The sequence below is a fragment of the Zingiber officinale genome, chromosome 7B (assembly GCF_018446385.1).
Source record: "Zingiber officinale cultivar Zhangliang chromosome 7B, Zo_v1.1, whole genome shotgun sequence".
NCBI lineage: Eukaryota > Viridiplantae > Streptophyta > Magnoliopsida > Zingiberales > Zingiberaceae > Zingiber > Zingiber officinale.
Genome location: NC_055999.1, coordinates 103,954,089 through 103,981,304, shown reverse-complemented (window position 1 = coordinate 103,981,304; position 27,216 = coordinate 103,954,089). Strand labels below are relative to the sequence as shown.

Here is a 27,216-nt window from a genome sequence, read left to right as displayed (position 1 = left end):
TTATGAGATATTAAGCTTATTTGGTTAAGTCCACTTAGAGATCAAAGAAACATATAGATTGATGAGAGGATGACACAATCTTCTTATAAATCAATTTAGATGTCATAGACAAAAGAACTAAGTTATACAATAAAATAGTCATAGACATGTTAGGTCGAATCTACGACATCTCGTCACTTGGGTAAGAATGATGTATTGTTAGATGTCAATCATTGTCTGTGTCTTTAAAATGAAATTTTAGAATCACTGCCAACATTACAAGAACCTATTAGGTCACACATAGGGAGCACATTGATTTTGGAGTTTAGTTTATTTTAGAATGACTAAATAAACTGTGCCTAAGTTTGTTTTGGATCTTAAATCTATTGGATTAATGGTTTAATCTAATAAATATGTGTTTGGTTTTTCAAATAGACGCCCATCATGCCCACATTCTATTAGATAACGTCTTATGAGATAAGACTCTAATAAGACTTGACCACGCTTTATTCGTCTTATTAGATAAGACTTGGTGGTTGCATAGGTTAAGAATACGTCTTATTTGATAAGATTGTGATAACTCTAAAATTTAAGGTTTGATCTGAACTTAAATATGCATGGTAGCTAGTAGACTCCAATTGTGCTTGTGAGACGGGCAGCAAAGCAACCATGCTTGTGTGGATACCATTGAGACGCGAACGTATTGATCGTGCTGAGATCGACTTAATTCTCTAGATTCGCAAAGGTTTTGCACATTAAGAGGTAATATTCTAAACAAACAATTAATTTGAATTCGCATGAATCATTGGTGGGTTCTTTTTCCGCTGTGCTCTCATATTTAGTTTTGCTAAGCAACCCAACACTTGTGGGGGGGAGCACGAAGAGAGTAATGAATAACCTAGGATCGTAGACTCTCTTGTAGATGATCTCTCTAAGCTGATGGAGATCATAGACTCTTTTTAGCATAGATGCTCTCTCTAACAAGGCAGCTATTATGTTCGAGCAGGATTGGACATGGAAGGTGATTAAGTATAGAAATGAGATCATCTTCAGAAGTGGAAGAATTCACTACCCTTCAGCACATTTGTAAACTTTGGCTCAACTTTTGTAAACTTTAGCTTAACCGTGCAAAGGGGGAAAAGGCCGATTAAATAGAATGTGTCATTGCAGAAGATTGAAAGCCATGTGAGGTGCATCTACATTTCAACTAGTCCTTAAAATCTGTTGAGAAGCCCATCTTAGCTTGTCCTTGTTTGGCCTTGATCTCACAATAACTGTCTCAGAGCTTAGTTAATCTTTTGTACTATAATGGTCCTGCATTTGCTTAACCTTATTACCTACTAACATACCCTTTGGGTGGGGTAGGAAACTTCCATACCATATTTCCTTTTTCTCAAAAAAAAAAAACAAACACTGGCTAGTGACTACTACTTAATGTTACATAAATTTTATATATTTCTTTTTCCTAAAATAAAAATCATCCTATCATTTTTCTTCTACTCACTTTCCTACATAAAATTATTGCTCCCTTTCTTATTTCCTTTCACTGAAACAAAACCTCAGTGGAATACAACCTAAGTTCTGAAGTGAACTTATAGCAATAACATAGTTGAATAGCTGCAGCTGAAACGGAAAAAAAATGATATTAATGAAGAAATCTCGACCACACACTTCCAATGTTATTTATCAAGAAAGTATTGGCGAACATATTTATTAGCTAAAAAAAATGTAAAGAGAGATGCCAGTTAAGGCAAATCCAACATAGTGAAGTGCATCATAAAAGACAGCAAGTAGGACTTTGGAAAAAATAAAAGTATCAAACGTCTGCTCTAAATAGAGGTCATTCCAATGTTGAGATAAACCATGATCAACTAACTTATTAGAGATCTCATGACATGCAAGAAGCTACTGAAGGGAAAAAGTGGGTTATACTTAATATCCCCAGTAGTCGTTACGAATTTCATCGTCAAACTTCTTCTTCAGCTCTGGATGCTTCTCAAAATATTCATCAGCTGTCATATTACATATCTTTTTCTGCAAATATAAGAAGCCGTTTATCAGAGCCAGCAAAAATATCATACACATCCAGTAACGATTAATAAATTGGTTGCTAAATCTAGTATAATGATATTTTACCAAAGCAACTTGCCGTTTTAATAAATCTGTACATGTTTTTAATTTCATAACAAATAACATATTATCAATTTAACACACTACATAATATGTCAGAACTTTTAAGTCAATTAATAGTTAATATATGACTTATTTGAAATTAAGTCAATTTAATTTTAAAAAATATATATCATTTTAAATTAAAGAAAAAACATATTGATCTTTTTATTTTTAAAAATTTCTTGCAAAACGTCAATCTATAACACAAATATTAGATGATATTTTTATAAGAAATCCTAAGCAATAAAAATATAAATATATTGCTTTTTGATTTAAAATAATTTTTGAACTATAATGGTCAAATTGGCATATGCTAATATGTTAATAAATTAAAAGTAAATAAAATGTCATATGCTGATATGCTAATTTATTAACAAATTTAAAAATATATTATGTAATGTACTAAATTGCTTATATGTTATATGTATCATGAAATAAAAACTATATGTATGGATTTGTTAAAATTGAAAGTTCATACTAAATTTATTAAAACATCAATAGTTCATGTTAGATGTAGCAATTATTCCTAAATTTAGCACTAAGTGATTAGGGTTGTAAAGGTGCATTCTCACTTTCATCTCCTGAACTTCTGCAATTTCTTTCTCCAACTGTGCTGATCTCTCTAGAGATTGCTTTTCTGCTTCTTTGAACTCAACGAGCTGTGGAATAGAAAAATGAACTGTGTCGATTAAGTCAATTGCAAACGAAAAAAATTGTCATCCTTCAACACAGCTATCCCTATTCAACTCAAGTATTCCTGCACAACTCATGGAAGGATAAAACATAATAGAAATCTCTCACCAGAGCATCAAACTTGGGTTTGTATTCTGGAGTCACAGTGTCAACAAACTTCGGGATCTTAATGCCTGTAAATGATTATCTGCGTTAATCTGAATGCCAATTGAATGCAAAACATGAAAAAACATACAAGAGAATAAAGTACACCTAAATCCTCATTCTCTATGACACAGATACCATCAAGATATTAGCTTACTAAACATGTATGTTGCAACTATGCATTGTGCTGTATTGGCTCTCATGTTTTGATATGAAGCCCAAACAGTAAGAAGAGATTTGCATGGAAAAAGTGTGGTTTCTGTCAGCAGTACCCAGAAGAAATGCGAGCCACAGCTCAGAACATCAAAACAACACAATTGCAATATTAAAGCAAGTCAATTATTAGAAGAATCTTAGAATCATCATCACTTCTGTCATTCTAGATCATTCTACCTTCTACCATCACATTCTTCTACCATCTCATTATTTCTAGGCTCTAGTGTATCTTGAAAATGATTGGACGCTCTTAAGCACTCAGCAATTCTTAGATTCATACCTTTATGGAGTGAAAATGTTCCATTAGCTAGAGTGACTAGAAGTGAAGTGATCCGAGTGCGAGTATTCCTCCACCAAGAGTGATGGTGTCATTTTCTTAATTAAGAGTGTAGTAATACAGACGAAGGTGTGCTTCTGTAAATTAATTCCTCAATTTCAAAAGGCTAGTGGTTGACATCTTATGTACTACAATGTCATTTTATCATGTGCATATCAAAGATCGAACCTAACTTCAATGTGCATGATGACCATCCAAAACTGAGATTTGCTAAGTAAGAACTTGGTTTCAACCAAAAGTTAAAGGCATGCGGAATGCCTTACTTCTAGATTCAGTTGTGCTAGGCTATTGATGTGCATATTGGGTATTGCTTTACTAACCATTCTGGAATCTGAGGAAAGCTAAAATGCACAATACATTTCTGGCTATGTTTTATGCTTGAAAAGTAATAGCTAGTGACTCTGACTAGTGCTTTTGTCTGTTGGTGTTCTTTCCAATGTCTACACTTTTCACCACTCTATCAGGAAGCTCCAGAAAACTTGATTGGTGATAAGGGTCTAATAAAGATTTTAGTTTATGAACTTACCAATTAGAAAGGGGAATTACTTTGTAAACATCTGACCCAACTTGAAATGTTATATCACGGTCAAAGCCAAGATACAAAAAGATCACTTTCTACTGCTATATCAATGTATAACATGTTTAACATAGGAGCATGTGTGTTAAATGAACAATCATTGTTCCAAAGAAAACCTAACTCTTCAGTTCAAACAAGTGATACCAAATTAATTACATGGCATCTCTATAGTGCAACACTCCTTCAACCATGTTTCAAATAGTTCATGAAATGCAAACAGAACCTTCGCATGTCAAATATAGACTTACTTTCATATGCTTCTTTATACTGATCTACCAGGTGTGAACCAATTCCTTTTCTGTAATAGTCCCAGTCAATGGGTTCAGGTTCCTATAGATAATAAAAACTGTATTGTCACACTCATAAAATATAGTAAATACAAAACAAGTACATTTTTCATCCAATAAGATAAAAAATAAGACTCTGGATACAAGATTACATGGGCAAAAAAGAGTTCATATGATTATAATTTGTCATGCTGTTAGCATGGTGTTTTCTGTAATTTCTCATACCAAAACTAAGAGGCAAACAAGAGAAGAAAAAATTACGTAGAAAAAAAATAAAGAAAATTTAAGTGCAAAATTGAGAGATCATACTAAGATTATGGACTTTACAGGGGTACATAAATTACACAGGTGATATAAATCATTAGGAAAGTTAAATATTGCAAACTTTGCATTAGGAAAAAAATAAAAATATAAAAATAAAATCAGACTCTATAAATGATGGCAGAAGGCGAATACGCTCGCCCCCAGCGCCTCCGCCAACCCGTCCCAAAGCCAACACGGAGGAGGTAAATCACGGGCGGCTATTTGCCTTTGGAATAGTGACTAGTACATAAGGGAAGTATTTTTCGAACCCCAGACCTCATGATAACAACACCTCATGCACTAGCCACTAGATCCATCCGAGAGGACAAAATCAGACTCTATAAAGAATCATAAGATGAACGAAGATAATTACAATGTATTCCTAATAACAACTAACAGACAAGAGAATTTTCTGGTTTTTTTTCCCGGTAGAGGAGACCAATTTACCAGTGGTGCAGGGGTGGCTAAATCAGTAGGCCGCGAATTTAAATGTATGTTGTCACCAATTTCATAAACTTTTTTTCAGCAAACACAAACATCGAATATATCCCTATGCAACAAGACGAATATGAGAAAAAAACATGGCGGATCTAAGGTGGAAAACCCTAGATCCGTCGTCGATTGGGATGGATTCGTACCAGCGAGAACTTGGTCTGGATTTGGTGGTTGACCTCGTCGAAGGCGCGGCGGAGGTTCGAGAATTCCTTGCGTGCCTCATCGGAGACGAGAAGCTTCGCCATCCCGTCCCAATCGATCGACTTAGAGGCCTTCGCCGCCACCTCCGCTACCTTCTTCGCTCCGTTCCCGCTCATCCTCGCTCGCTCGCTCGCTCGATCAAGGTCTCGCAGGAAGCTCACAGAGCCCAACTCATCGAGCGGCCCTTTAATAATATCCTTAAGAACTGAGACATCATGATCTGACGGTCGAAAACGGACCACCAGCGCCCCTAGCTCAAATCTGGCCGTCTGTCACCAGCAACGTTTCAGGGTTAAAAAATGTCATATATTCTATAGTCACAATAACATTTTAAGATATAATTAATATCTTTTTTATTGTTTAATATCAATTGTCAAAAAAATATTTTAATTCTTTTAATGCAACAGGTCCAATGAAATTATATTTTGGCTTGTTAGAAAAAATTGTATGCAAATGCAAATAGTGTTAAAATGCAAGCAAGCGATATCTATAACACATAATTATGTCTTTATTAAAATATAGTTATTCTCATTAAGGTATTATTATATCTATAAAAAATATTAAAAAAAAACACATTTTGACAATTCTAGGACATGTTAGTAGTTAGAACACTAGCTAACTTAATTCCGAGAAAAATCTCTATTAGCTTTGAAGTTGCAAAATGGAGAAACAAAATGTCAAGATTTACCCAAGTGTTTGAGGTATCATAATAGCATTGTGAAAATACTGAAGAGGGGAAATGATTAGGAACAATGTCGATAAAATAGTCCCTGCTGTTTGTAAATCTCTAGGGAAGAAGAGTTCTAGTCATCTCTGCGATGTGGTTGCTGGAAAACTCCAGCAATATGCTGCTATGTAGACGGCTAAGATTTGATTCTCTGATCGAAATGTCGCTGGGAAAGCAACAGTTTTGTCCTCTCCAGAACGCCAAAGAAGATTGAGCCGCCGATGCCAATCCATAATACTCTTGGTCCAATGCCCTGCGACGAAAATAATGAAGATCAAGAAAACGTATTAGTCGCTGACAAAGAACAGAGACTGCACTCGTATTATTCACAACATTTACACTTCAATAAAATTAACATATTGTTTAAGGGAATAGAAAATAAGCGAGCAAATTAAATGGTCAAAGTTTCTTTTTAAAAGAGCACCAATTCATTTGTACCTCAATGGCAACAAAACTAATGAACTAGATCTTATTTAAAAGAACAAGGTAATGGCTTCACCTGTTTGCTCCAATAGATCTTATTTAAATGAACACAGTACTATGAGGAATCAATAAGGATTACAATAACTGTGGGAATTCTATCAAATAATTAATTTCTTAGCAAGTGCCAATAATTTTGGCATGAGGTTTTCTCTTGTAGTTTCTTTATAGACACAAATATGTTCTTATTAGATAATAAAAATTTAGATCTAATTCTTATTTTTATTCTTCACCAAGAAGAAGGTGAGAGATGTAACCTCCCTTATGTTTATATTATCCAGATTCAGTACCATTTCAACATCAGAAATAAGATTATAGTACTTTGACTATATTCAATAAGGAGACATTCATATACTTTATATTTCATTATGCACTAAATGTCAGGTGGGAAGACAAGAACACCTTTAATTGAGTTTTATGTAGATCTTTTTATTTTTTCTATTTTTTTTTTACCAATAGTTCTGCATATGCACTAAGGGCTATGCAGTGATCGACACTGCAAGGCCAATGTTGGTACAATCTGCATCATTCTTTACTATTCAAAGTATGTTGCCATAAAGTACAAAAGCACAGAAAAAAAACCTTTAAGAAAGCAGCTGGGCCTTCTTCTTTCAAAATTGTCTGAGCACAATTGATCAGCCCCTTGTATTGACTTGCTGAACCCTGAAAACCAAAATGAAACGTGAAACTTATATATGGTGTGATAGTTTAGAATTAGATTTGAAGGAACAAATGTTGCTACCTGAACCATCAATCTAGTCTTCATCACATCAAGTGGTGTAGTTACAGCTCCAGTTATTGCACCTGATATAATGAATGCTTTTGAGTATAATCTAAATCCTCTAGTCAATAAGTCCAGTGCAAATGGTATGCTTCAAGCTGGAGAACCTATCCCTTAATGTTTAAGGTGAAGCCACATATAGTGAGGGTAAAAACTCAGATCGAGAACATAAACTAAGCAGGGAACAAAACAAAAGTGCAGCCAAGATTAGGCTTCTACATTAGAGGGATTTTGCCACTATATTGAAGACAAACAATGTGACACTACGCTAGAGGACATGCAGAATCTTCATTCCAAAATCATCTTTGATGCAAAATCAATTGAGCTTGAATTTGGATTTTGAATTTTAATCAGTAAAGTTGGGATTTTGTTCTATTTTTGGTTGTCAAGAAGTGCAGTACAGTTTTGGTTATCATGTATCTTGGTTTGTGATACTTTTGCTCTCTAGTTTAGTTAAGGTTGAACTCATAAAAGAAGTGTCATTTCAATGTATTAATTATCTTTACAATAATTTTAAAAAAAATCTCTTTGTTAAATCTCCATAAGAGATTCTTCTGTGTGGCATCACGATTAGTCAATCTTACTTCAAAAGGAAAAAACTATTCTGAGAACTCAGTAGAACACAAAGAAGCCATACAAGAAAAGAGTACAAGAAACATATAATTTGTCACCTGCAAATGCACCAATTAAAGCATTCTCTGGATCATTTAATTCCCTCCTTGCCTGCATGCAAAAAGAAAAAGGAGAAAGTATCACTATTTTTCTCAGTTGTATTAAGCAGCAGTATCATTCTATGTGCTAGATTTCTCTAGAGGAAAGCTACTATTTAAGGGGATGATGAAAAAACAGCAGCAAAGCTGTCAGGCAAGAAGGCTTGATGCATCTAAACCTAGTTCTTTACTCAACCTAGTTTCCTATCTAGGGTAAAATGTGAAGATTAACCACCACAACTGACCTTTATCTTTTAATCAATTTTAGTTATATATTTCACTAGGCATATTGTCGCATTAGCATTAGCATTAGCTGCATTATATATATCTATATACGACACTAATTCTATCACAAAAAGTTTTCAACGTAATAAATTTCCTAAAGTGTATTCATTATTTTCCAAAAATAAATACATAACTAATAACATTGGGAAAAAAGTATCATTATTTATATAGCTTTCATGCAACAAACTGTCGCATTTTCATCAACACTGCTCAAACAATTTCTCAGCATAGACATTTGCAATAAACATTGCCAATTTGAATCGGTGACATTTTTCATAAAATTGTTAATGATATGGTATATTATAAATGCAACTACAACTTAACATTTTTGTAGTGTTGCATCTAAAGTGGCTTTGTCTGATTCATTTCAACATGCAGCAAATACCAGATCCATCTTATTGCTTAACTTATATATTTGCTGAATAGGAGAAATGTCATTGGCCTAGCTGGTGGCCTGAACTCTGTTGGAGAGAGCAAAATTTAATAGGTTGGAAAAGAAATTGGAAGTAGGTAACTAATTTGTTGTGTAAAAACCAAAAATTTTCTCCTAATTGATCAACAGTTCAAAGTTATGGTTACATGAGATTTTTCATCATTGTTCACAAGACACATTTGACAAAAATAAGGAGAAACAAATGGTTGTGACCATCAAATCACAAGCAAAGGATGTCTTGGTAACAAGGTTATGTTGAGTTCATAGGAAGCTTACTGCGATCTTGTACCCAATCCGGAGCTGCTCATATATACAAAATTGGATTGCATCAAAAGGTAGATCTCGTAAAAGAAAAGAATTATAACCCTGGAAAAGAAAATTTGAGTAACTATGTTAGGTATCTGAACAGCACCTAAGTGAAACAGCTAACGAGTATTAATCCTAGAAAATTCAGCCCAATAGTTGCACTGATAGATAATGATAGACCAAGGTAAACTTTAAAATTGACTGTACATACAGCATATAAACCTCTGATTCCTTCTTTAGCAGCAATAAGACGAACAGCATTAGGTGCAGAGGTAAACTGCCCAGTTTGCATCCTTTGTTTGACAACCTAGAAACAACAACTATCAGAAAATTTTAAAAAAAAAAAAAACTTAAACCACATCTCACCTCTGTTGGAACACGAATAAGTGAAGCAGCAAGTCCACCAATAGCGCCAGCGGTCTAAATAATTGAAGACAAATTAAACTAAATTAGGCCACCATACCAAATAATAAGCATAGGCCACCAATGAGTTCTCTTAGTCTGGGTGTCCAAAATCATCAAAAATATTATAAGAGAAGAAAGCTGACACTGCCCTAGAAGCATAAGCATATGTCCCAAAACCATAAGTTCTCCTGCATATTGGTAGAACCACAATATTGGTAGAACCACAAGCATATGTTTTAATTGGTGCATTTGCAGGTGAAGAACCACCTGCAAATGCACAAGCATATGTTTTAATTGGTGCATTTGCAGGTGAACAAACCCAATATTGGTAGAACCACAAGCATATGTTCCAATAGTAAATTGCAAAAAACAGATAAAATTTTATGAAGAAATCAGAGGGTGGATCACTTCTTAAAAAGGCACTGCCCTAGAAGTCAGTTAGGTTGATTATGTGCTTTGCTAACCAGAAACCACCAATGAGCCAATTCCTATGCTTCCATCTCCAGCACAACCAGGAACAATTATATGAGTTTTGCAAAAAAAAATATTAAATTTGATTGTGTCACCAATTTGCACAAAAGGTTAGGTGTTTAGGTTGATAAGAAAAGCATCGCCTACATTTACATTCAACATTAAACATGAGAGTACCTGAACTGAACTGGCCTAAGTCCAATACATGTACTAACTTAACCAGGGTGATTACATATTATTTTAGAAGGTTCATCACCAAAATCATACACAAATTATAACTCTTATTCCAATTTGTTAGGCAACCTTTTTCACAATTTCATACATGAACGCATGAAGTACAAAGGTGTACCAAGTTGTTCACTTGTTCAAATCAAGTTGATGAAAGTGGAGGAAACACCAATTGGGATTTCGAAATGGCATCATTTTAGTTAAAATATTATATTTATTTTAACACCCTCTGCTCAAAATTTCTTCTCCTCTTTCCCAGTTCCCCTGCTCCCTACTCCCCGTCCTTCCTGAAACTGAACAGATTAGAATGGAGAAGATGAGGAACTTGGGGTGTCTCAAGATCCCATCTGTGAAACAGAAAGGAGAAGGGAGAAAAAGGGGGAAAAAAAGGCAGGAGAGAGAGGGAGAGAGAAGAATAAATTTTGTATAGGAAGCAATAAAAATAAAATTAAAGTTTAACTAAAAAAGTGTTGTTGAGTGCCCTGGTCAGTTTTCCAATTAGCGTTGTTAAAAAAAATGAAGGGGCAATCAACTTGTTATACTCTTGTAAATTCACATATGATATGTGACTAATAAAGTTTGTACACCAAATTGAATAAGAGGTTATACTTTGGGTATGATTTTGGCAATAACTAATTCTAGGTATTGACACTAGCAGGATTTTGAACATTGTAAATTTTGGTCTACCACCATCTTAAATTTAATTGAATGATCGTGTATCCAAAAGTTCAAGTTGTTTCATTTACATAAGACTCAATTCAGACTCTTAGCATTTAGATTAGAATTACTGACAAAAGCCTCTAAATCATGTCCACTAACTACATCTTAATCTTTTTTAATGTTCGTGTAAGTGCCTGTATAATAATACTACATAGAACACTAATCTACTAGAACTTTTGTTTAGCATATATAAGTAGAAAAACATTGGTTAAATTACATTAACTTACCAAATGGGCAACAGCACTGAGATTTTCTGGAAACATCTTCACTAGTTGTTGTTTGGTTGGTTCATATATCCCCACAAATATGGCAGAGGCCCTGCTCCAAATTTGTAAATCTATATATGAAACTTTAAACAATGGACAAAAAGAGAGACGATACAAGAATTATCCAAGATAAAATATTTTAAAAAAAAGAAGAAGAAACTAATAGCAAAAGGGCTATATAATCATAATTAACAAAAACACAGAAATCATGCTTTTCTCCTTTGAAAAACAAATATGAAAGTTTTAACAATTACTAATAAAGAGGATCATTTAGTCTACAGGATAGAACGCCAAAATCATACATAGAGAATCAGTGAGATAATAACTATTTTAATCTTGGTTATTCAATAGGAAGACAGAAGACAATGGAGGTGTTGGGCTTGACAGATACACTGTGCAGTATGATGCACTATGCAGGATCTCCTTGATGAGCTTATTGGGGATGCAAGACCAATGTGCCCTTGCTGTGAGTGCAGGGGCAACACCACTTCCCTGAGACACACACTGCAATTTTGGAGTAGAAAAGTAGCTCTTGGACCTACCAACTCAACAAAGTTCCCATCCAACCCAGGGTTCTAACATCCAGATCAACTGATTCAAGACCTGCTGTTCAATTGAACCCACAACTCAACAAAGTTCCCATCCAACCCAGGGTTCTAACATCCAGATCAACTGATTCAAGACCTGCTGTTCAATTGAACCCACAAGTCAAGGTATCTGACTTATTTGATTCCCAGCCTAAAATTTCCATCTATTCATCCCCCAATTTTAAGAAGATGAAAGCCACTCCTAAGGCGACCTGATAAATACGGTATTTGTTATTTATCTACCCCCACAATCCTTGGTCTAGAAGAGTGCTGCAATAGCAGTAGCACAAAATACTGGTGATGTGGTGTGATTTGATGGTGACATCTCCCTGGTGTTAATACAGAGGCAGGCAATTTTGTCTAACCATGTAAAACTTATGTCTTATTTTATCTTATTGCTTCTTGTTTTGTGAGTTTTTTTCTCCATGTTCTGTGAATTTGTTATTTCCACGAACATAGGAGGTTGTATTCACATTAACTAGCGCAAAGAAGTATTCCATCACTACCAGCAGTTATCAAAATAGTAGCATGATCCCTAATAGGAAGAATAAAATAGCACAGTACTATGATGTAAAGATGATATGAGGACCATATGATAAATCTAGCAAGTAGGGCATAGCATACTTACGGTAAAACTCCTGCCAGGTTGCCAGCCAATCCTGAATATAAGCCTTTCCAATGAATTTTGCTTCCAACTCGAGCAGCCTAAGGAAAGCAATGAAGAAGACATAACCATTTTTGCAGAAAATACTACTAATACCAAATGCTCTAGAGTCCAATAAGAAATGAAAATTTAGCAACAAGGATTGGAGTCAGCATATGAAGATTAGCTTAAAAGGGGAAATTTATCATACAGTATAAATTTAGTCTCAGGCACACAGGTGCCTGTAGATCTTGTCAAAATGTTACAGCACAACAGATACTTGAAATGATTATGATAGTGCACTTATAAGCATCAAACATGTAGAATGTCATGCAAAATATTAAAAAAAATTGTGTATTTTCTCTTTGTTTTTTCATTTATTTTTCACTTTTTCGTTTATTTTCTGAAATTTCTCTCGCTGCCATTGTCATTTCAATCATGCTAAAATGGAATTGTTAACTAGGCTAGTTTGCTTGAACAAGGAAAAACAAACAATAGAAAGCTTTCTTCATAATTAACCTGCCTGAAGCCGGGTTTTTATAGTATCTATTGGGTAAAGAACTGTTTCAACAACCACTCCAGCAGTAGCTCCAGCTACCACACCATCTGAAGAGGAAAAGAATAATTTAACACAGAAGAGAATATCAGCTGCAAGTATTTGATTACAGTGGAAATAATAAAGTCTAGTGCTAGATAGTATCTCAATCGCAAAGACAATCCCACATTTCTAACAGTGAAAAGGGCAATCCTTCGGAGAAAGGTCATTTGTAAATGTTACTTCAGAGAAATTAAAGATATGCCCAAAAAAGTTGTGATGCTTCCGAAACAATTGGAATAGTCCTAGCATATTCACTTGCTAACATGTTCATTGAAGAAAGCAGTGCACTTGACCCACCAATAATTGAACAATCTACCAAAAAGAATGCATGAGAACAAATAAAATAATAATATTTTGAACCATTTAAAAATCATCTTTGACGCTAGCAAGATAATAACTATGAGATTATGTATCTCTCAAATGAATGAATGATGAAACAATAGGAAAAAACGTTGTGCACCACCCTTTTGACTTTTTTTATGTCTTGTCAAAATTTCTCTCACCCCTTACTCCCAATTTCTTCTATTATTCTTAAGTTTTCTCTTTAGTTCTTCTATGGATCTACAGACCTAAATGTAAATGCCATTAATATCAAGGATGTATTTGTAATTTTTACATTGATTAAAAATATGCACAGGTAGAGGGAATTATCTAGGGTAACTAAGTTGATTTTTCCATGTAACATGTTATTAGAGCCCTATGTATCATGTTTGATCTCTCCTCTCACTTTCTACTGCACCAATCCTCTTCCTTGGTAATCAAGTCTCCTCAAGTGGCCTTCTCTCATGAATCGAGAGAAGCCCACCAAAACCCCAGCTTCCTCTATTGGCATCAAGCAAATCCACAGTAATCTTCCTGTGTGAGCAGTCCAAGTGTGCTGCTGCTAGTGCCACCTCCTTCTGCCTCCTACAGGACCATGTGACCATGCCACTTGCAGATACATCTGCTCCACCCACTCACGATCTTCATGTGAAACCACTTCTATTGTCTTTCTAGGTTGAAGAAGCTTGGCCTTCCTATGCCCATGACCCAGCTGTGTCATTGATTCATCTACTTTCCCTTAGTCTTTCCTTAAATCTTGTAATCCTCCCTTAGCACCACTTTCTATTTCTGTGAGCACAATATGCACCAATTGAAAATGTAACCACAATTATCTCAAGAGGTTGTTGGATACATCGCTAATGACCTTAATGTGATAGAGGAGGGAGAACTCATTCGTGAGGCTCTTCAATTGGTTGGGAGTTCAACCTCCACACTGATTCATCTACTGATCCCTCATCTACTTCAGTTGATCCCTCTTCATTGCAATAATCATAGAAGAAGTAACACATTCACCTATTGATCTTCATTGATTAATTTTCAACCAAAAAAAGTTACTACAGTAGAACAGAAGCTTGTTTCATGAACTCTATAAGTCTCTTAATTCAAATATTTGTCTTCAATTACCTCCCCTATACATCCCATAACTAGTTTTTCAGGTCTTTTTGGCTCAAAGACAATTACAGCGGGGAAACTAAATTGGAATAACTATGCTTATGTTTGATGTTTCTTTTCGTGTTACACGACTTGGAAACAAGCTAGGAATCTGATATGTGTGGCATCTCTTGAGCGTACAACATAATTGGTAATCTCATCAAAAGATCCCATATCGCCTATCGAACTCACTTTTGATTGTAATCACAACTCAGATAGAGTAGTGCCCAGTCAAATGGACCAACCTTTCCTCCGCATCCCTAGGTGCCTATCCACTCTTCCGCACAGAGAGAGCTAGTGGGACATGCAAAGAAGTGATTCATTCTTCTGCTTCCAAGTACTACATTTAATAAATTCAGATCCAGGTTGAAACTGTCAAAAAACAGACTCAGTAATTTAGCTGCTAGGAGGGCACTGAGCTTCGTGCCACTCTGCCCTCTCCGCTTAGTAAAAATGTAAAATGGGATCCATTGCCCTCACCACTCATAGTCGTGTGCCGGTAATACATTATAATCACTTATATCAACCATTTCTAAGAATTTGTAGCTAATTTTAGAGGCATCTTCAATAGTGGGTTACTGGGTTATGCAGGATCAGTTGGATGAAATTCTTCACCATCTTCTTCCTTTATATAGTCTATCCTAAGTTAGTTGATAAAGACTTTAACCACCACTAGATGACAAGTTTATGCAGATCACTTGGATAAGCTTCTTACCATCAAATTCCTCATAATGTTTCTCTGGAGTTAGTTAATAAAGACTCAGATCACATCTATGATTTATCAACCTTGTACATATAGATGCTACAAGTTTCTCTATTCCACCAACATCCAATTCTACATGTGGATCGACCCACATTAGTAGTTCAATTGATATCTAGAGCAAGATTCAAAAAGTTGAACCATGTAGGATGGTATCATGCGATGTTCTAATGCATGGTGTTGGTGACGGATTGGGAGTTGAAGGAGGAAGGAGATGAACCATACGAAAGAGATTTGTATGTGCCGCATGGTATCAAATTTCGGTCATTTATCGAAACAATATGTTTCAATCATTTCGCCCATCACGTTATGAGATTTCAAACCATGGATCATTATCACTTCAATTGAGTCCCCTCGATGGGTCTAGTAGCTAGGCATGAGGTGTTGCCACCATGAGGTCTAGGGTTCGAATCTCGGCAAAGCCGAGGTAAATGCCTCCCTTATGTGCTAGTCACTATTCCAAAGGCTAGTAGCCGCCCGTGATTTACCTCCTCCGTGTTGGCCCTGGGACGGGTTGGCGGGGGCGCTGCGGGCGAGCGTATTCGCCTTTTTGCCACCATTATCACTTCAATTGAGAAATTGCAACAAATCACATTGACGCCACTTTTGTTAGTTTCAATAATTAAAAGGTAGATTTCCTAACAAAATCTTTGAAGAACTCAAGAAATAAGTTTATTTATAATAAACTGAGTTTCAATTATATTTAAATTAGCTTGAGGAATGTTATTGACCTACATGCCTAGACATAAATACCATTAACATCAAGGACCTGTTTATAAACTTTACATTGATTAATGACATACGTAGGTAGAGGGGACTCTAGATTAACTAACTTGATTTCCCTCCAAACAAATTTAATGCACTAAACTAATCTTTCTTGGCATAATTGCAAAGAGACTAAGGTAATTTTAAGAGAAGTTATTTTCTATGTCTCAATTCTGGTTGTTCAAAGCAATATTTTGAACTAAAATATGATCCACTATGGCTACCTATATTCAATAAGTTTAAAATAAGAACTTAGGCCTTAACAGGAAATTATTCTTGGTCAATCCTGTTAGTACTTACATCTTCTCACATACATCATTGCGCCCAGTATAAAAATTTTCTAACTCAGTTTTAAATCTAGCATCATCCTGTGAGCCTGAATCCAGTGGTGTTAAGAGATATGGTTTGACCTTGCAAAGCTTGAAATTGATTTAGATAATAGATGAAGAAGTTACCACATAAAGTGCGTAAGAAGTTAAATGGTTCCTCTTTCATGGTGACCGAAGCAAACGGCTTCCTTAGCTCTATTGTAGATTTAGCCAGTTTACTTCTGCATATAGCTACAAGTACACCATAAAATGCTGATTAGATAGAAAATATTTAAAAACAAATACAAATCATGAGAAAATGTATATGATTGTATGAAAATTGCACGGTGGCAAGATCTTGCTCTTCTAGTTTCTTTTCTTCTTGAGGTTATGAATTGTTCACAGTTAGTGATCATTAAAATTTTGAGTAACACCAAAAAGATTAGATATCTAAGTTAAGCAATGCATGCAAGTTTTGAATCATCAATATCATGTTGGAAATTTTAGTACACGGCTAGAATGTTACGATTCCAATAAACATGTCATGTCAACACTCGACATATTTCTGTGTGTGCCAAGTTGAGGTCTATTTAGTTTCGCTCCTTTAAGAATATTAATGTAGCAATTTGTTGGTGAAGTTGAGAAGAAACTGTTGGTGCAACCTTAGGTCAAGGTTGACCTGGTTGACCCGACTCGAGTTGACGTGACTCGAGTTGTATTTTGATGTTTGACTTGGGAAGATTGTCGGTGCAACCTTAGGTCAAGGTTGACCTAGTTGTGTTGCATGTTGATGTTTGACACTCGTGAGAGAGTTCTATTCTTGATGTGGGACAAGAATAGATGTTTGGGAGATTATTGGTGCAACCGTAGGTCAAGGTTGACCTGGTTGACCTGATTCGGGAAAAGTCCAAGTATAAAGACTTGGCACGGAAAAGTCCAAGCAGGGAGCTTGGCACGCGAAAAGTCCAAGTATGGAGACTTGGCACTGGAAAAGTCCAAGTATGGAGACTTGGCACGGGGAAAGTCCAAACAGGGAGTTTGGCACGGGGAAAAATCCTAGTGAGTGAAGCTAGGTGAAGGTGAAAGTCCTGGTGAGTGAAGCCGGGCATTGGAAAATCCTGGAGTGAAGCGGTGAAAATCCTAGTGAGTGAAGCTAGGTGAATGAGAAAGTCCTAACGGGATGTTAGGCGGTGTGGAAAGTCCGGTGAGTGAAGCCAGGCGGTGGGAAAGTCTGGTGAGTGAAGCCAGGCGGTGGAAAGTCCTGACAGGATGTTAGGCGGTGTGGAAATCCTGGTGAGTGAAGCCGGTGAAAGTCACAGTGAGTGAAGCAGGAAGGGAAAATCCAAGGATGGGACTTGGTGTTGGAAAGTCCAAGTAGGTCGAAAGGATTGACCGGACACTTGGCGTGGAGTTCTGCAGTCGAGGGAGTGACCGGATGCTAGGGATGAAGTACCAATAGGTCGAGGTTGACCGGATATTGGTTTGAAGTCTTGGGACTTGGTTTGGGCAAAACCAAGCCGGATCGGTCACCGGACCGATCGATGATCTGTTGCTCGATCGGTCGGTGACCGGTCGGCTGACCAATCCAGCAGATTCTTGATCGGTCGGATGGACCGATCCAGGTTCTGATCGGTCGCCGGACCGATCGCACCAAACTAGCAGAGAAGAGAAGCCTGATCGGTCTACGGACCGATCAGAGGTTCCCAGCTTCGTGGACCGATCAGAGCTTCGATCGGTCCGTGGACCGATCGAGACGAAGCGAAGTTAGGAATGGATCGGTGCGTGGACCGATCCACGAGCTGATCGGTCCATGGCCGATCGGCTGCGACGCAACGGCTAGATTTCTGTGTTTTCTTCGCTTTCTTCGCAGTTATAAAAGGAGGGCTGCTGCGAGCCTCACTCTTCTTCTTCTTCCTCCTTCCTGTTTGGTGTGCTTGAGCTTTGTTGAGCTCGTCAAAGCTTCGTGAGCTTCCGGCTGGGTTCCTGCTGTTTTAGGTGCTTCATCCGGACTCCAGTCGACGAGAAAGCAAGATTGGTAGAGTGCTTGAGTATTCTTATTTGTATTTCTTGCTTATTCTTTGTACTTGTACTCTTTGTTTGCTGTTGCAAACGTTTGTGGCGAGGTTTCTCCACCCACAAGGAGTATATTGTATTAGCCGGTTCTCCGGGGACCACCGACGGATTGACTGGACTCGTCCACCTTACGGACACGCCGAGGAGTAGGAGCCCTAATCTCCGAACCTCGTTACATCCTTGCGTTGAGGTTTGATTTCTTCTCCTGTTTTCTTTCTACGTTGTATTTCCGCTGCACTAACCTAATCGTAGGAAGAAACGAGTAATTTGGGGTGGCTATTCACACCCCCCCTCTCTAGCCGAGTACGAAGGATCCTAACAAGTGGTATCAGAGCGAGGCCGCTCTTCATCGGATCAACACCCGTGGGAGCAAAGCTAGAGAATGGATCTCTATGGAGAAGATGTCACCATTCCACCCTTCTACGAATGCGGCGACTTCGCGTATTGGAAGGTAAGGATGAAGTATTTTCTTATGACTAACATAATGAATTGGTTTTGTGTACAAGAAGGATTTACTCCTCCGGTGGATAAGGAAGGAAAACCACTTGAGAAGAAGGAGTGGACAAGAGAACAAATTCACAAATCCGAAATTAACGAAGAGGTAACGAAAATAATTGAATTTTCATTGCCTACTAACATCTTGTGTAAGATAGGTTACAACAATGCCAAGGAATTATGGGATAACTTGGCCAAGTACCATGAAGAGAGCTCCACTTCAAGCCATGAAGAGGAGCCTAGTGAGCCAAGTAGCTCACATCATGGAGGGAGCAAATTAGAAGTTGAGGGTTACTCAACATCTAAGGACGAAGAGGAGGAAAGTTCTTCTTCAAGTTTGGAGCAAGAAGAAGAAGCTTCTACCTCCGAAAGAGATGAAGAAGAGAGCTCGCATCCACCCTCAACCCTAGGTAACTCGAGCAATTTAAGTTCAATTAAATTACACATTATGTGCTTTGAGTGTAGGGAACATGGACATTACAAGAGTAAGTGTCCAAAGAGGGTAAGAAAGACTCCACCGGCGCCAAAGGTCAAGGAAGCCGGAGTCCCGATACGCAAAGGCAAGGAGCACGTGGTGTGCTTCCAATGCAAGCAAAGGGGACACTATAGGAGCCAATGTCCGAGGGGGAGGCAACCTCACAAGGGCAAGAGACCGGGCACATCGATAGGGGGAGCTAAGGCAAACCCTAAGGTAACCTCTAAGGTTCATTATTGCAATTCTAATAAAACTCATGCTAGTAGTTTTGTTGCAATTGTTAATAATGATAAGCATGTTAACTTTAGGAACCAATACATGTGCTTAGGAGCTAAACATGTTAGCCTAGGTAAGGATAACACTAGAAATACCAACCCTAGGATTAACGCTTCTAAAGTTAAGGAAAACCTAGGTAGAAATCTCAAGAAGACTAGACACATGCCTAGGAATATCTCAAGAGAAAATAACAAATTAAAACTTGAGGTATTAGAGAGGGAAAATCAAGTCTTGAGGTCAAGAATTGATAATTTAGAAAAGGCTCTTAAAAACATGGAGAAGTCATCTCTAGGGTTTAAGAGTCAAAAACCCAAGTCCAAGGACAAGAAAGGTTTGGGTCACAAACCTAAGTCCCAAATGGTCAAGCCCACTTATCATAATGTTCCATTCGATTATGGAACAAAACCTAGGGCTAGGAAGACCATTGCCAAGGTCACAAGGGGAGTCACCCCTAGAGTTGATCTTGATGAGTCCCAAATGGCCAAGGCTTTAAAGCCTAAGAGGGTCATTAGGAGGGTTGCTAGGGAAGTTATCCCTAGTGAATATTTAGTGAACCCAATGAGCTCAAGTAGGTATTGGGTTCCTAGGAGCATTTTCTCTACCCCATAGATGGGTTAGAGAGTGTCAACTCCAATAAGAAGGGTAGTTAACCCAACTTTGAGGAAATTGACACTCAAGGAGCATTTTCAAGGTTTTGTTAACCTTTGAAAATGAAATAGAATTACTAGTTACTCCTTGAAGAGCTAAATGTGCCTAATGGTGGAAATATCATTTTTAATCTTAAGTGGCACAATTTGAGGAAAACCTAGGGAAATACCATAATTGGGATTTTGGTTTCCCTTAGGGATATAAGGGCAATCTAGGATTAGATGTTAAATTAGCTAAGTGATTAAGGATACTTAGATAGGTAATCTAGGTATTTCATTTGTGCTAACTTACCATGATTGTTTGCCATATGCCATGTCATGACATCATATTTAGTCTTATTATCATTTGAAATGTCATGATAATACTTAGGCTAGTTTATATGTCATGTGTTAGTTTAGTTTCAAACTTTATGCCATGACATCATGACATTGGCACATGTTCTCATTTATGATACCATTTTATGCCATGTCATCATCTCTTGCATTAATAATCAATTGAATTGATTTAAGGATGAAAAACACATTTTGATATTGAGATCAAATTTGTGTTTAGAAAATGCATGAGACCTTAGCCTAAGATACCTAAACCCATATCTCACATCAAAATTGACATGGATGTGCTTGATACACTCTACATGTGTGTGAGATATTAGGATCATGACTTAGGATCAAGGTGCATAGCTCTTGTACCTAGATGAGCCTAATTCAAGATATGGGGGATCATAGGGAAAGCTTGTGTACAAGTCATGTACATATAGCCCTAAGATTGTGGTCCCAAATTAAAGGGTTTGAAATCATTTCAAAATTGTTTTGAAAAACCTTGATGAAGCCATCTTAGTGATTGCATTCATCATTGAACATTGTGATACAAAGTTGACTTAACTTTGAACTATTTCAAAGTTTTTGAATTTTGTATCAAGATTGAAAAATGGAAACTATTTTCATAGAAAATTATTTTTCCGTGATAGTATATGGTATGAGGAGTGTATCCTCAAAATTTTACGATTTTTGGAATTTTCTGGAATTTATTAGGAGTTTCTGAATTTCCGGGAAGGGAAATCGAAATCTCGATTGAGTGTGGATCGGTCACCGGACCGATCCAGGGAAGTTCTGATCGGTCGGTGACCGATCGGTGACGATCCAGGCGATCGATGAAGCGTGGATCGGTCCGGGGACCGATCCAGATTCGATCGGTCCGGGGACCGATCGCGTGCCAGTTTCGATTTTCAGCTGTTGGTCTGAAATTTCTGGAAGTTGGGTTTTGTGGATTTCTAAAGGTTTGGAACTCTCAAAGACATTGTTGGTGCAATGGTCAAGGGGGAGTTGACCTTTAGGGGGAGTTTTACCTAATTGTCAAGAGGAGTTGACTTTTAGGGGGAGTTTGTACTCCTTAAGACTTTTGAGGATTAGTGATATGGGATTATCACTAAGTTGATTGTTGAGTTTAGTATCAAGGGGGAAATTAAGAGTTTCAATGAAAGGTATGGGACTTTCATTAGGAAGAAACTCTTGACCTTGATACCCTCTTTTTCTTTTGATGTGTCAAAAAGGGAGAGTGTTCATTGGAGAATTATTGGAGAACCCAAGTTAGGTTATCGGGTTAACCTAAGCTAGGAAAGAATGTCAAGGAATGTTCAAGGAAGAACATTGGAATTCTTTTGATGTGTGTCAAAAGGGGAGAATTATTGGAGAACCCGAGTTAGGTTATCGGGTTAACCAAGGGGAGAATGTCCAGAGAATGTTCAAGGAAAGAACATTGGACATTGGAAGATGATTGAAAACCTAAGTTAGGTTATCGGGTTAACCTAACTTGATTATGGTTTTGTCAAACATCAAAAAGGGGGAGATTGTTGGTGCAACCTTAGGTCAAGGTTGACCTGGTTGACCCGACTCGAGTTGACGTGACTCGAGTTGTATTTTGATGTTTGACTTGGGAAGATTGTCGGTGCAACCTTAGGTCAAGGTTGACCTAGTTGTGTTGCATGTTGATGTTTGACACTCGTGAGAGAGTTCTATTCTTGATGTGGGACAAGAATAGATGTTTGGGAGATTATTGGTGCAACCGTAGGTCAAGGTTGACCTGGTTGACCTGATTCGGGAAAAGTCCAAGTATGGAGACTTGGCACGGAAAAGTCCAAGCAGGGAGCTTGGCACTGGAAAAGTCCAAGCAGGGAGCTTGGCACGCGAAAAGTCCAAGTATGGAGACTTGGCACGGGGAAAGTCCAAACAGGGAGTTTGGCACGGGGAAAAATCCTAGTGAGTGAAGCTAGGTGAAGGTGAAAGTCCTGGTGAGTGAAGCCAGGCATTCGGGAAAATCCTGGTGAGTGAAGCCAGGTGAAAATCCTAGTGAGTGAAGCTAGGTGAATGAGAAAGTCCTAACTGGGATGTTAGGCAGTGTGGAAAGTCCTGGTGAGTGAAGCCAGGCAGTGGGAAAGTCCTGGTGAGTGAAGCCAGGCAGTGAGAAAGTCCTAACTGGATGTTAGGCGGTGTGGAAATCCCGGTGAGTGCAGGTGAAAGTCCAGTGAGTGAAGCCGGGCAAAATCCGGATGGATCGGGGATGATCGGACTTCGGTGTTGGAAAGTCCAAGTAGGTCGAAGGATTGACCGGACACTGGCGAGGAGTAGCAGTCGAGGGAGTGACCGGATGCTAGGGATGGTACCAATAGGTCGAGGTTGACCGGATATTGGTTGGAAGTCTTGGGACTTGGTTTGGGCAAAAAAGCTGGATCGGTCACCGACCGATCCGGTGATACTGTTGCTCGATCGGTGCGGTGACCGATCGATAACGAAGCTCTCGATTCTTGATCGGTCGGATGGCCGATCAGATTAGTTCTGATCGATGCGGACCGATCGACAACGATCGAGGCGCAGAAGTTCGGGAGAGAAGCCGATCGGTACGGACCGATCAGAGGTTCCCCTGATCGGTGGACCGATCGGAGCTTCGATCGGTCCGTGGACCGATCGAGACGAAGCAAAGTTAGGAATGGATCGGTCGTGGACCGATCACGGACTGATCGGTCCATGGGCCGATCAGAGACGGCCCAGACGCAACGGCTAGATTTCTTCTGTGTTTTCTTCGCTTTCTTCGCAGGTTATAAAAGGAGGGCTGCTGCTGCGAGCCTCACTCTTCTTCTTCTTCCTCCTTCCTGTTGCTAAGTGCTGCTGTGCTTGAGCTTTGTTGAGCTCGTCCAAAGCTTCGCGTGAGCTTTCGGCTGCTGCTTCATCCGGACTCCAGTCGACGAGAAAGCAAGATTGGTAGAGTGCTTGAGTATTCTTATTGTATTTCTTGCTTATTCTTTGTACTTGTACTCTTTGTTTGCTGTTGCAAACGTTTGTGGCGAGGTTTCTCCACCCACAAGGAGTATATTGTATTAGCCGGTTCTCCGGGGACTCATCCACCGACGGATTGACTGGACTCGTCCACCTTACGGACACGCCGAGGAGTAGGAGCCCTAATCTCCGAACCTCGTTACATCCTTGCGTTGAGGTTTGATTTCTTCTCCTGTTTTCGTTTCTATTTGTATTTCCGCTGCACTAACCTAATCGTAGGAAGAAACGAGTAATTTGGGGTCGGCTATTCACACCCCCCTCTCTAGCCGCGTACGAAGGATCCTAACAGAAACAAGTTTTAAAAATTATATAAACATCTAAACTAATGACTTGCCTTACTGAATTATAGTATCTCTACTAGTGTCAAAATTTGTCAACTTAATTTCTTTTACATATAATTTCGCATATATAATATAAAAAAGGGGTAGCCCAGTGCACGAAGCTCCCACCATGTGGGATCTCGGGGAAGGATCCATTGTACGCAGCCTTATTCTGCTTTTTTGCAAGAGGCTATTTCTGAGAATTTCACATATATAATATATATAAACTATTTTTTATTTAGAACTAATTTATAAAATTATATCAATTAAACCTATTAATTAAATGATTACATTTGATTTTAAATTTTGTAATTAATAATTAATTGTAAATCACTATTTAATTGGAGTGTCCCTCTTCCCTATACACATGGAGCTGCCCCGTCTCTCCTTGCCAACAATTTCTTAGTTTTATCTGATGTTGGCTGCCGCTTCTTCCTATTCTCCTTTGAGCACAGCTTCTATGCCCCAGGTCAATGGTTGGTAATGATCAGCACAAACACAATGAATGTCACAGAAAAAATTGTCATAGACTTTCTTTTACTCATAATTCAGTCAATTATTAATATGATCTGATCTTCATCATCTGAACAAGCATTAGAAGAGTTCAGGTAGGAAACTACTAATAAAAATGTATTGACCAAATCTGTTAACACCAGGAATAATTTCCTAAAATGTTTGTTCATATTCCATCATAGGCATCAATATCAACAAACATCTTACTCCTAACATTAAGATTGTATAGATGGATCTTATCCCTTCATTAAACTTATGCAAGGCTATTATCACCAGTAAAGTACATATCTCCTGAATCACTTTTAACTACGTTAACTAGGAACAGTAGGCAAGGTACTCCTACTAAAAAAGTCAGTTGGTAAAAAGGAAAAAAACTAATTTTAAAATGAAACTATAGACTGAGATGGTCTTCATTAAGTTATGTGTATGTCTATTTACGGAGACCAACAAATGGATAAGGTGTGAATAACTCAAACATGAATTAGTTGGATACCTATACTACATTTGAATCTAAAACTTCCATTGACAGATCAATAACTAGTAGTAAATTGAAACACCCTGACTATGTCAACTTGCAACACTACCAAGAAGGAAATATTATTAAATGGCTGCATGCTATATCTGTTATATCAGGAACATAATAATTTGATGATCCTAAACAAAATAATGTTTCAGATAGTAGGTGCTGTGAGGCAACCTGGTGGGTTAGAAGGGCAGCTTCCACCATCAGTAGAAAGAACTGGAGGACCCATGAGAGCTATGCTATGCCTACAATATGGTACAACACATCCAAAAAGAAGCAATATTTCAAGGGGTGATTGCCAAAACAACTCAAAAGGAAATATAATTCATATGCAACAAAACTTTATGGAGCAATGATTATCATGCTTATACCCTGCATTCATTAGAAAGAATATGTACGCACTAATACATGTAGGTCACAGCAACCAGGAAGACAGAATTATCGATGAGAAGTTGTATTTTTCTTCTTCTTTAATTGTATACATTAAAACACTAGAACTTACAGAAACTCATTTCTTATAATTGCCCATATATTTTCTCCTGGGTTGAAGTCATTCAATGGAAAACAATTATAAGGTCAGAAAATAGTATAGCTGATCGTATTGTTGTGGCTACCACAAATCTCTTGTTCACAATAAAATACATTTACACATAGGTGTAAAATTGAACTGCATAGAGAAGTTAAATGGAGAAAGTAAGATGTGATTCTAGGTCCTCATGCGAAAATTTGATGATCTAGCTGGCACCTCTATTTGGAGTTCATTTATGCAAGGAGAATGTAGAGCTTCCATGCACAGATTACAGCAGACTTCTATGAAAAGTTGAACCTGTATTAATGCCAGGAGACGTAGTTTTTCCAGGCATAAGGTTACAGCACGAATGTTCAAAGAGAGGGAAAAGAAAAAAGGTTAATCAAAAGAGAACAAGCTACCTAAATGGCACACAGTGGTCCTCGATCCAATCATTGTCTAGCGCTAGAAATGGCACGATGACAACGTAGGCCAATCAGAAAAGTTTGCAACTTTGCATACTTTTAACGATTATCTTCGTACAGAAGAAAAGGAAAAAAAATGCTTCCGTTAACCATGTAAATCGAGTATCCGGATAGCAAACGCGCCAGCTAAAGACAATTGCATCTCTAATCTCAAATTCATACTGTAATCGTTGAAAAAAAAACAAATAATGAATTGAAATACGACCGGCAACGACACGAGTTCAACACTTGTCCCCAATTCCTGGAATCGCATTCCAGAAAATTTTCATAACAGGCCGTAAGAAACCAGCACGTCCTGTATCACAAAGTTCTACTCATAGTGAACACCGACACTCTTACCCCCAACAAACGCTGCGTCCGAGCGAGGGCGGGGAGGTCGACGGCAAGCGACGGGAGGCGGGCTTCTCAGAAGAGAGCGGCGAACGAAGCGCACCTCGTAGGCCCACCGGAGTAGAACTGTAGAAGTGGCCGGCGTGGGAGGAGGCTGGCGGGGATAAAAGCCGCAGCTTGAGATGGACTGTGCGATACGAGCAGTGTGTCACGTTCGCCGCCGCAGCCAAGTCCCGATCCAGTGTTTTGGTTTGGCGATGACGTAAACGGGTCGGATTTGTTTCCAATATCCTAGACCGATCCGATTTGGGGAAGAATATGGAACTAATTTAAAATATTTATACTTAAATTTTAATTTTAAGATATTAAAGGAAATATTGGGGATTAAAAAGGAAAATTGAAAATCGAACTCAATTAATTAATTGAATCAAATTTTAAGATAAAAATTTTAAAAATCGAATTCACTCGAATTTGAATTAACCGATTTCAAATGTTAAAATCAATATTGATTATGTCAAATTAATCCTCCTTTTGCTCACCATGTAAATGGAACCTACAGTACAGTAATAAAGGAATCGATCAATTCAAATCTACGAAGAGTGATTGAACAAGGAAGAGTAGAAATAGCACAAGACGGGGAATCAAGAGCAAAAAATAAAAAAAATAAAATAAAAATAATTAAACCAGAACAAGGATGAAGCATACTTCGATGCCATATTTGTGGAGATTGTGGAGGACGTGGATAGCCAGAGCAACGGTATTCTTCCCCATATTAGTTTGATAGTATTTGTGTAGGTACTATTCGTGGGAGTGGCTGGTGCCCACTCAGGGTTTAGTGGGGTTCACCCCATCAGGGGAGGAGATTTCTTGGTTCATATTTTTATAGATAAG

The 27,216-nt window shown here is 37.9% G+C and overlaps 2 protein-coding genes across 4 annotated transcripts; both read right to left on the bottom strand.

The window, feature by feature from the left end:
- Positions 1–1,624: 1,624 nt before the first annotated feature.
- On the bottom strand, positions 1,625–5,538 carry LOC122006652 (ATP synthase subunit d, mitochondrial-like). Its single transcript, XM_042562224.1, has 5 exons — positions 5,347–5,538; positions 4,367–4,448; positions 2,953–3,017; positions 2,724–2,810; positions 1,625–2,013 (listed from the first exon to the last, which is right to left on the bottom strand). Exons 1-5 carry the CDS (start codon positions 5,518–5,520, stop codon positions 1,912–1,914), a joined length of 510 nt encoding a protein of 169 aa, XP_042418158.1. The 5' UTR covers positions 5,521–5,538; the 3' UTR covers positions 1,625–1,911.
- Positions 5,537–26,578, bottom strand: LOC122006650 (S-adenosylmethionine carrier 1, chloroplastic/mitochondrial-like). 3 transcript variants are annotated; one of them, XR_006118736.1, is made up of 14 exons: positions 26,335–26,578; positions 25,177–25,247; positions 16,498–16,602; positions 12,970–13,052; positions 12,432–12,508; positions 11,178–11,268; positions 9,493–9,546; positions 9,338–9,433; positions 9,097–9,186; positions 8,064–8,115; positions 7,354–7,415; positions 7,194–7,274; positions 6,093–6,384; positions 5,537–5,673 (listed from the first exon to the last, which is right to left on the bottom strand). XR_006118736.1 is itself a non-coding variant. In XM_042562222.1 (13 exons), the coding sequence occupies exons 2-13, from the start codon at positions 25,229–25,231 to the stop codon at positions 6,268–6,270; spliced, it is 963 nt and encodes a 320-aa protein (XP_042418156.1). In that variant the 5' UTR covers positions 25,232–25,247; positions 26,335–26,578; the 3' UTR covers positions 6,025–6,267. The 3 variants fall into 3 exon arrangements, 2 of the variants coding, with proteins under 2 accessions (XP_042418156.1, XP_042418157.1); XM_042562222.1 differs by lacking the exon at positions 5,537–5,673 and having other exon boundaries at positions 6,025–6,384; XM_042562223.1 differs by lacking the exons at positions 5,537–5,673; positions 16,498–16,602 and having other exon boundaries at positions 6,025–6,384.
- Positions 26,579–27,216: the final 638 nt, after the last annotated feature.

What these genes read in the sequence shown, in the direction of transcription:
- LOC122006652 (XM_042562224.1), bottom strand. Translation starts at nt 5,520, where the DNA reads ATGAGCGGGAACGGAGCGAAGAAGGTAGCGGAGGTGGCGGCGAAGGCC. An exon ending in GTATAAAGAAGCATATGAAA is followed by an intron (nt 3,018 to 4,366) that starts GTAAGTCTATAT and finishes AATCATTTACAG; the next exon opens with GCATTAAGATCCCGAAGTTT. An exon ending in AACCCAAGTTTGATGCTCTG is followed by an intron (nt 2,811 to 2,952) that starts GTGAGAGATTTC and finishes TCTATTCCACAG; the next exon opens with CTCGTTGAGTTCAAAGAAGC.
- LOC122006650 (XM_042562222.1), bottom strand. Translation starts at nt 25,231, where the DNA reads ATGGGTCCTCCAGTTCTTTCTACTGATGGTGGAAGCTGCCCTTCTAAC. An exon ending in TTATTCGTGTTCCAACAGAG is followed by an intron (nt 9,434 to 9,492) that starts GTGAGATGTGGT and finishes TGTTGTTTCTAG; the next exon opens with GTTGTCAAACAAAGGATGCA. An exon ending in GAATCAGAGGTTTATATGCT is followed by an intron (nt 9,187 to 9,337) that starts GTATGTACAGTC and finishes TTTCTTTTCCAG; the next exon opens with GGTTATAATTCTTTTCTTTT.